At 39.1% G+C, this 9,982-nt stretch overlaps 1 protein-coding gene across 1 annotated transcript; it reads right to left on the bottom strand.

Moving 5' to 3' along the window:
- Positions 1-1,952: 1,952 nt before the first annotated feature.
- Positions 1,953-9,982, bottom strand: mettl14 (methyltransferase 14, N6-adenosine-methyltransferase subun). The gene is made up of 11 exons (XM_035184611.2): positions 9,763-9,982; positions 9,227-9,315; positions 8,852-8,939; positions 7,497-7,574; positions 5,858-5,945; positions 5,268-5,358; positions 4,994-5,135; positions 3,859-3,951; positions 3,042-3,158; positions 2,576-2,786; positions 1,953-2,458 (listed from the first exon to the last, which is right to left on the bottom strand). The coding sequence occupies exons 1-11, from the start codon at positions 9,826-9,828 to the stop codon at positions 2,151-2,153; spliced, it is 1,371 nt and encodes a 456-aa protein (XP_035040502.1). The 5' UTR covers positions 9,829-9,982; the 3' UTR covers positions 1,953-2,150.

Below are 9,982 nucleotides of genomic sequence, written 5' to 3'. Positions count from 1 at the left end.
AGACACTTGTGAACCCTCACTGTTCTGCAGTGGTGTAGTTCCTTTCGCTTAGAGGTGTAGTGTTGCACAGGTTTTTGCAACTGTAAGTGTGGTGGAAATTCTTGGTGTGGGAAATTAAATAAGAATTCTCAGATTAAACTGTCTTTTGTGAATTTATTGGAGCAGGAAATACAACAGAGAATGTAACAAAAATAACAAAAGAGTATATCTAAGAATATAATCTCAATATAATGTGAGGGAAAATGAATTGGCCAGAGTAAGTCAACACAAACCTGTTGACTGCGCTGTTTTCCAAGCAAGTGATATGCTATGCTATGCTACACTACACGTTCAGCAGTACAACATCAGTAAAGAAGTAACAAAGTAATCAAGACGTTATTAAATATAAATACAAGGTTATATAAAATGAATAGTAATAGTATATAAAGTATAGAAAAGATTGCAGATATAAGATTTATAAGAAATTTCAGACAGATATAGAAACTGCACAGATATTAAATTATTTTGCATATGTAAGTGAAGTTACATATGAGGATTTGTAGTGCAGACTTAGAATTTGGTGCATGTGGTCAACTGGGAGTGGTGCTGGTTGTACAACAGCAGGAAAGAATGACCTGTGTTACCTGTCTTGAGACACTTTGAGTGCATCAGTCTGTCACAGAAGCAGCTGCTCAGCGCTGTCATAAATACTTTTAAAATATTATCGATGCACCTTAAAAACGACATCACAACTCATGCAATAAAAATACTTTTATTCCCAAACAAATATCGATGTTTGGTCTGACGTTAATACAAAACTAACAGTCATTGTGACATTTGTCCCTTTTTGTCTCAAAACAGGCATCGTTATGGTCTCAAAGCAGTGTGTTCTGGAGAGGTAGAGTTAGATCCAATTTTATTTTATTCTATTTACGCAAAAGAAAATGTGTCAGAGACGTTTTACAATCTGTGGAATACGACTTCGAAAACACAACTGAACAGGGAACAAAAGAGAAAAGCCAAGAATGAGCCAAATCTCTCTTCTTGGTCAGACAGACACACAATTCACAATAGGGGTCGCATATAGAGAATATACAGAAGTAGCAGGAGCACTATCACAATAAAGGGGAACTTAATATAAATATTATGTAAATTTAGTAGGTATATATGAATGTCAATATGCGAAGTCAATGTTAAACAATCAAGATGATGCAGAAACCACAAATTCTTGTATGAGTCACTTCTTCTGTATGAGACACCAGTCTTGTGCTCTTAGGGACGTAAAACAAACCAACACTGAATCAGGCTCACCAACATTCTGTTAATGCTAATTTAGTTTAAACCCCTTCAGGGACATTTGAGCATTCCAACTTAGGGTTGACTTCGAAGAAGCCTCTAGAGTATCACCTACCACCAAATATATTTTTTATTCCATAAGCTCGGCAGTTGTCTCATCAAAATGCAGTAAAATGATCCAATCTGATAATTATATTTCTGTGGCTATAGGATAAAAAAAAAATCTACAGTTAATCTACAGCATCAGCAATCAAAGCAAGCAATTCTATAAATAGCAAAGAGGTTTTAGAATTTTGTCTTAGCCTGGCACCAAAACTCAATCTATGTGCATTGTTTATTGTATTTCCTTGTATTATATATTATATATCAATAATTTCCGTTTCCGTTTGAAGAATCAACCACAATTTTCTTAAATTGTATTGAATTTGGCTGCAACGCTTTTATGGAGCTGAGGTTATACAACAAAAAAAAGTCAGGGACAAGGAAATAAAACCAATGGTTATATAAAATGACAGTGCAAAATGATTAATGTTTACGAGCATTCTAAAACAACTTCTCTTTAAAATTTGAATCAGAACTGCTTAGCGAATATTAAATCACCATCTTTTGGCTTTTAACATTTAGGAAAATAGATATGCAAGCACAAGACATACAATACAAATCAATACACAAATACAAAGAGTGAAGAGTGTTTATTCAGAGAATAGCCATTCAATGCAACGCATATCCATGAAAAATATAAACAGACCAAAAAGTTTCAAAGAGACACTATGTTCTCAGCTGTCACATGGTGACCAAACCCACTGCATTACAAGTTTGGAGCTAATGCAGACGGATATTCCGAGCATCAGTCTGGTTTACATGAGCTCAATGCTCTAGCGAGGAGGAAAACCCCTGTGTGGCCCTCCCCTTCCCCTAAACCCTCCCCTGTCCCCACGGAAATTTGGTCGATTTCTTTCCCGGCCTCTGTCTCCCCCTCTTCCTGCATTCGGCCCACCTCTTCCGCCTCTGGGTGCTCCGCCACCGCGGTCTGACTTCATCTTGGCAGGGGGAGATTTGGGCCGCAGTCTCTCTATTTCCTCGGTGCAGCCAGAAAGGCTGGAATTGGGCAAGACGAAATGTGAGGCGTAGGTCTCAGAGTTAAAGTTACTGTTTGTCAAAGTGGGACCCACTGTCAACCAGCCTAGAGACAGAAGACACCAAGACCAGTTAGCAACAGCAGAAACATTAACTGAACATACTAATGACAGTGTTCACCTAAGGTAACCCCCTTTTGGGAGAGTGCATGTGTCCACCTCACCTGGTCTGATGGTTGAATCTCGCCCAAACAGGTGCAACCTCCTGCGGCCCAAACAGAAGTGCTCGATGATGTGGAAGATCTCGACAGGCTTCTCTACATTTCCCATCTCAGGCTCCTCAGTGATGATCAAGTCAATGTCCACGTTGGCGTGGATAAAGTCACCATCAGTGCTCCTGCGCACGGTTCCTTTGATTCCCATCAGGCAGTGTTCCTAGAAGCAATGTGTTGCACATGTCTTTGTTCAGTTCAATATACTGTAGCATCTACACCAGTTTAAGTTTTAACGCATCGTTTGTAGATGGGTCTTGAAAACTTTCAATTGAATATCCAACATCCACAGACCTTTAAAGAAAATAAATATATATATATATACACACACACACACACACACACACATTACATTATATTTACAATACTATGAACTTATATTTCTTATTTCTGGTGGGCTTGTGTGTGAATATTGTACCTTGGTCCTCTGGAACACTGCTTTTGGGTCCAGTGCCTTGGTCTTTCCTGGTTTATTCTTATTAGTCTTGATCCAACAGATATCCTCACACCGCCTAAAGCCCCACTTCCTCAAACACTGAAATGGGTGTAATAAAGATAAGTAATATGAAGGATTATGTGAGCAAGAGCTAACAAGCACTCAACTGACAGGTTATCGCTTCCGCCAAGAAGGTTTTGCCCCTGTTCTCTGTTTTTTTTAGCTGTTTTGATTGTAAGTAGGATTATACAAAAACAAGGGTTTCATCAAATAGCAAATCATAAATAATGTAAATTCACCAAAAAAAAAAAAAACTGGGAAAAAAACATTTTGATAATGGCATTAGTATAAAAAAGATCCTAATGAAATTAAAGCAATCAAACATCTTATCTACTTTTCTACAAATAGCGGACAATGGGAAACATCTTAACCACAGTCAGAGAAAACCTAAATTGTTGTGGAAAAACAAACCTACCAGCTCCTGTAAAGGCTGCATATTGTTACTGACAAGCTCAAAGAGGACAAACGTCAGACCACCATTTTCCAAGAAAATAATACTGTTGGTATGAGAGCTTTTCTTATGCAAATAGGCCTTTTTTCCAAAGCACCCTGAACAGGTGAGTTTCTGAAGGACTCAAAGAATGCGGTTTTATTCAACAAATTGTAAAAATGACACGCACACTTAAAATTGCCAGACATAATGACACCGGTAAAGAATATGACGCAAATTGACACAAAGCTAAGAGTTTGCCTATAACTTAATTTGTGCTTTTAACGTTAATGTGAGCGATCGGATTACCATCCTGCCCAAGTCCAAGCCTTCACCAGAGCCGCACCACAGAAAGACGAAAGAGCGCAGAGCCGATATCTCCTCGATTTCAAGTTTCATGATCTACAACAGCAGGAGAGAGAGGAGTGAGTGAAAGTGATGCCAAAAGCATAAACCATACAGAATGAATGTACCTTTCACTTATCTCTTCATTTCCCTTGGGCTACGTGCTTAAGCTGCTTGGTTTGATTACGGTCTGTACATTGGCAGGGTCATTGTGGATGCAACCCCAGCTAGGAGAGTTGAGTTTGCCGTTTATCATATTCAAAACATTATTCAAAATATCAAAATTCTCCGCCTGGGGATCAATATTGTGTTCTCTGCAGGTTTGGGTACCGAACTCTACTTGGAGTTAACCAAAATCACTCATAGATACCCAAGTGGCAATCCTCACTACAAACCAAGATTTATTTATTTTAACTTTATTTCCATATGTTCCTGATACTGACTTCCACTCCTCGCTGTATTTTTCGTTGTTACTAACTTTACTCAATTTCTCTTTGTAAATATTAAAGGCACAGTTCACCCAAAAACGAAAATTCACTCACTATCTACTCACCACTTTGGCGATGGAGGGGGAAGTGTTTGAGACCACAAAAACTCTTTGAGTTTCAGAGGTTTTACTCCAAACGGCGTCATTTACACTATGTTTTGAGCCTAAATGTCCTCTGATGTCCTCCGTGTTCGTGTGTAGATTACAGAGGACATTAGGCTTAAAACATGGTGTAAATGACGTTGTTTCGAGTCCAATTTGAATGTCGGGGCTTACTGACACTTGGATAACACCACAGGAGCAGTATGGAGGCATTTAATGTTTGTTAAAAATGTTTGTTTTTTTACGTTTGAAAAATCGGTCACCATTTACTTCAATTGTATTGGATTTGGCCGCAACGCTGTTTACCCCTGAGACTCCAAAAGCGTTTTGTGGACTCAAACACTTCACCCACCCCTCCATTGTTATAGTGATGAGTAGATAATGAGTGGATCTTCATTTTTGAACTATCGCTTGCTACCTGCAAGCCAGTCATAGCAGTGCTCTGTAACTATTCCCATACTGTATCAACATAAACTGCTTGATGCCAAACACTCAAAGATGCATACGTACATCATCCCAGGTCCAGCAACGTTCAGTATTGCTGATGCCTGATTCTCTGTAGTATTCCTCTAAGGGAGGTTCAAGCAGAATAACATCGAACTTGCACTGTAAGTCCTGCAAGTCAAAGTGCTCTGGGTCAGCCTGGAGGTACCTGAACATACAGATACACACACAGCTTTAATATGTTTTTTTGTTTTTTAAACATTGGATACCAGCATAACATGGTGAGTGTTTTCTTATTGAAAGATATGTGGTCTTCCATTCACACAACTATTTTACATACATAGGTGGGGTGTTAGTGGTGGAGATGAGTTCATCCTTGAGTCTGATCAACTCTCGAAGCTTGGGGTATTCTTCAAATCGATCAGCCAAGCCTTAACCAGATAGGACATAGAGGTCAGAACCACATGTGAGCTTGCACGTGTGGATTAACACAAGTGATAGAAAGCCATTATAAGAGAATTTACATCATGATAACACTGTGCAGGGCTCACAAGGCTGATAGAGAAAACATGTCCGCAGACGCAGCAGCAGAGCTCAGTGTCTGATTACTTATGAACATTTAAAATAATTATAATCAAAGTATAGATCACAGCTCTACTTCAGCAAACAAAGATAATGCACATCTTTTTATTTTCAAATATTTTTCTGTGCTCAAGGGAAAACATTAGTGATTAATAAATGTTCATTTAAGTTCACCAATGTTGTTTCTCATTTTTTAATATTACAATGAATTTGTTGTATTTTATCAGATGCAAGACATAAAAACACAACATAAAATTGGCATTATAATCAGCCACCGGTCTCAGTGCTCAGTAAACTGAAAACCCCAAAAGGTCGACTGCTAATTAACACACATATGCAAATACTCACCGACATCTCTGATGAAGTTTTGTGGCCTGTGACCTGTGTCCACAAAGTGCTGACAGTAGTCATTGTGAGGGTTTAAACTCTGAGTTCCCTGAGAATAAACAAATGAATGAGGATTAACAAGATTGGCAGGGTACTCAAGAAAATATATTTGCATAAAAGAGACATAAGTTAGATATTTAGTATCCATGTATTTTGCACTTTCAATACTTGTAAAACTTTTCCAGTCTCAAAACAAAATTCAAACTCTTATGAGGAATAAATTCGGACTAAATATCGATGTCACATCAACATTGGGAATCCTCCTACTTCAATAAATAATAACAAATAAATAACGCTGATTTTGTTACACTTCATCGCCTCATTTATACACATGTTTTACTTCAACAACAATAGAGCATGAGTTTTTTGTGTGAACTTAAAAGATGAAGCGTTTAGTAAGCCAATGATATAAATAGTTTCCACTCAAACACCATGCCCTTCGGTCTCTTAAACTGGTTCTTACCTGTATTTACAGGCTGTATTACTAACCAGTTGTACTGACTGACGTCACATGGTCATGGGAACATTTGTCTAACTTTCCCTCAGCTCAATACAAATTGTTTCCATTACTTGAGACAGGAGTGTCTGAAAGTTTCTGTATATCTTCTGTATAATACATTTATGTTAAATTAAATAACAGCGCTGTGTAATAATCTGTGGGAGGAACGTCTGTCTGCAGGAGTGTGTGTGTGTGTGTGTGTGTGTGTGTGTGTTAAAGTGTAAAGTGAGCGCAGGTCAGAGGGGTAGTGAGGAGGAAGCAGACTCCGACAGAGACTCCAAAACAAGATGCCTGGACCTTTAATGAGAGTCTCTCCTGAAGCAGCCGTGTTATAATTATTTAACGGTGGAAACCTGCTGTAACAATGAACGTAGCAGAAAACAAGAGTCAATTACGTTCTGTCCCTGCATTGGCTCGGTGCTTCGCTATTCTCATTCTCATTGGCGGTTCGTGTGGTCTATCAAAACATGGACGGGATGAGTTCTATCTACGTATCTTAAATCTGTAGGTTTATCGCCCAGCCCTAAATGACATAATAATAATGATAATTTTGATTGTTACTGTTATTATTGTACCATGGCTTGGTTGAATTTCTTATTGTGATGCGTTTTTTAGAACTTGGAAAAAGTGTCAACACTAAGTCCACTGGGTGAAAAGGTTCCCACCCCAAATGGAAATAGGTCTCCGAAAAGTATCAGTACGCTAAATGATCAGGCCAGTCAGGTCAGACAGGGTCTCATTCCATTTAGTTTCTGTTTCAGACAGCTTTACCTACCTGTGAGATTCCTTAGGCTCCTCTTCCATCTACAATCCTGCACACTTCACATATTCCTAGATCTTGATCTGGCACATTGAGGGGATGATTTATCTGAGTGTGTGAATTTGGTGCAGCTTGATGTACTTTAAAGGGACTGTTGGGCCTTGGCGAAGGTATGAGCTCTAATGAGTTCCATTATAGTCATATAAGCAATCTATATTGCTCATTGCTATATTAAAGATGGCTAATACAGATAATTGGTCTTGGCTAATAACTGGTAACATATAAACAATGTAAAGTAGAAAATTCACATTGTGTGTGTAAAACCAAAGACAGTAATATACCTTAAGGAAAGTACTCGAGTCCTTGTACACCTCCTCGTATGGGTTGCCTTCATCCAGTTGCTGCACTTCCACTTCCTCCTAAAACATACACGCAAACACAAAAACAAACATATCCTTTTTTCGGCATGTGAGGAACACAATGGCTGCAATTGAAAAGAATTTAAAATTTAACAAATTAAAACATGAATGAAATCACAATGAATCCCAGAATGGACAAACCAAACACTGTCTCTAAAGAGGGCCTTTCAAGTTCTATATAATGTTACATGATGGCTACCAGGCTGAGGGAAGGGGTCTTTAGTTGGTTGCAATATGCAACATGCAACTTCACCCCTAGATGTCCTTAAATCCTACACATACTGTACATATAGCTCAATACTCTCAAGACTACTTCCAAAACTGCCAGTTTATAGTCTAGGCCCAATCCCATTCCCCCCCTTCAGTAGTCGATGTAAATATGCTATTGTTTGCAGTTACTAAAGTGACAAACCTATGATATCCTAATAACATCTATGGAAATGGAAATTAAAAAGCTTGGATGCTCTGCAATATTTCACGTATAAATCAAAAGCACACAGCTTCAGGCTGCTAGCAGTGGTCTGTAGGCAACTCTGCAAGAATGCTTTGTTATTAGAGGAGCAGTTAAGTTCAGTAACATCAGTGCTATACGCGGGTTCAATCAAGTGCATTGTGTGTCTTCAAAGAGGGGGGTATGCGACATGAAATTATGTCAAAATACGTGATTATCATGCAAAATAAAATAAAAATTAAGGTTGTTGCGAAACAAATGACCATAATACATTGAAACGATATTAAACTAAGATACTACAATTATTATCATAGTTTTTAAATTGTTATTAATGGAGAAGAATGTGGGACTCTCGCATCTTGATGATGATTCGCAAGGCATTCAGGGAAATTCCCATGGCCCTCGGTTTGAAATGTGAGTCTGACAAATCTCCCTTTTTTAACACTTGGCCCTTCCCCTCCATCCCAACAAGGATGGGGACAAACTATGCCTACACGCGAATGCACAAAACAGAGGGGCAGGGCTGAGGGGAAGGGAGGAGGAGTGAAATGGAATAGGGCCTTAGTTTCTCAGGCAAGGGGAATCTTAACTGTCCCGCAGAAAAAAACATCTTAGCTTTTAGTGCCCAGAGGCTCTGGAAAAACCTGCCTGAGACAATGCAGCTTTTTTTAGCATGTGTCATGTTTTAAAACACTCCCCCACACTGACTTACACAACATCATCTTGTGTTGTTTTGTAATCCTGTTTTATCCTTACATATTGATGTTATTATCATTCTAATTTTGGTTGTATTCTGTATATCACGGTAAACTGAGATTACACTCACCTTCTGTTCTTCCACATCTTCCTCTGTGTCCTCTCCCTCCGTCTGTGCCTTCCTTTTAGAGGGCAGCGCTGAACTGTCAAATGAAGACCTGCACAAATACAAACACCAAGATAACATTTCTAACATCTGATTTCCCTTTAAGAGTTCGGCACCGGCGACAATGAGACAAAACTGGGATTCATTTCCCGCACAAAAACTGATTCGGGAGTAAAAGGGGGGGCTGTGCAATGTAGAAAAGTCCGAAAAATTAACAAATGGGGTTTATGAGGTCATGCACATACTGGGCATATTAAAATCAGTTGCTAGTTTGCTTTTAATAGTTGTACCCAATAGTACTTTTCCCTCTGTTGGTTATGAGACTGAACAACCTCTCACCTGCATGTTTCTCTCGTCTCCTCTATCTCCTTTAGTTCGTCTTTACTGTTGAGGACAGCTCCGATGCTGTCTGCACTCTCAGCTCCCAGCTGTGGACACACACAGGTCGTTAGTCCATCAACTTCTGGTATATTCTCTCTTCACTTATCTGAAGCATTAGCCAGTCCTGACTATTTATTCAACCTTATACCAACACAGCAAATGCGTTTCATTATGAGTATTTTCTTTTATGCACATCCTTTGATTACACTTAAACGTATCACTGCTGTATTTACAAGCGTCCTATTCGGTATCAAATGGGCTCAAACAGCGTCAGCATGTGCAACTCATTCATTTGCATTTACACTGAGGTGATTTGCGTGTACGAGGCTGAACATGTTCGAATCAGCTCCATCAGCTCAGTTGTCTCCATCATTGTCCAACTTCTCTGTCCTTTTAACCACTGGGTCGGAAAATGCGTTTCCCACTCAACGCTAACTCTTGCTTGAGTTGTTAGATTAGCTTACATGCTAACAACATCAACACTGTGTACTTGCCTGTTGAGCTAAAAGCTGCCGCCTAAGTTTTTGTCGCTGGCGAATCTCCTGCAGTCGACTATTCATTTCGCCCCCTTAGAAATCGTGATTAGTTTAAACCCCTGGTCGTAAGTTATTAGAAGAACCTTCGATACATGTATCTGACGGACTAGCTAAACAACAAGCGGCTAACATGTAGCATCTATGTTAGCAGCAGCCGCTAAAAAACTCAATGGGTACA

The sequence above is a fragment of the Hippoglossus stenolepis genome, chromosome 2 (genome assembly GCF_022539355.2).
Source record: "Hippoglossus stenolepis isolate QCI-W04-F060 chromosome 2, HSTE1.2, whole genome shotgun sequence".
Classification (NCBI taxonomy): domain Eukaryota; kingdom Metazoa; phylum Chordata; class Actinopteri; order Pleuronectiformes; family Pleuronectidae; genus Hippoglossus; species Hippoglossus stenolepis.
The sequence above is the reverse complement of the archived record's forward strand: the minus strand, read 5'-3'. Positions and strand labels throughout refer to the sequence as shown.

Bases quoted from the DNA above. Each gene is read 5' to 3' on its own strand.
- mettl14 (XM_035184611.2), bottom strand. From the start codon at position 9,828: ATGAATAGTCGACTGCAGGAGATTCGCCAGCGACAAAAACTTAGGCGG. The intron at 7,575-8,851 runs GTGAGTGTAATC...TGTATGTTTTAG, and splicing joins AAGATGTGGAAGAACAGAAG to GAGGAAGTGGAAGTGCAGCA. The intron at 3,952-4,993 runs GTACGTATGCAT...CTGCTGTTGTAG, and splicing joins GTTGCTGGACCTGGGATGAT to ATCATGAAACTTGAAATCGA.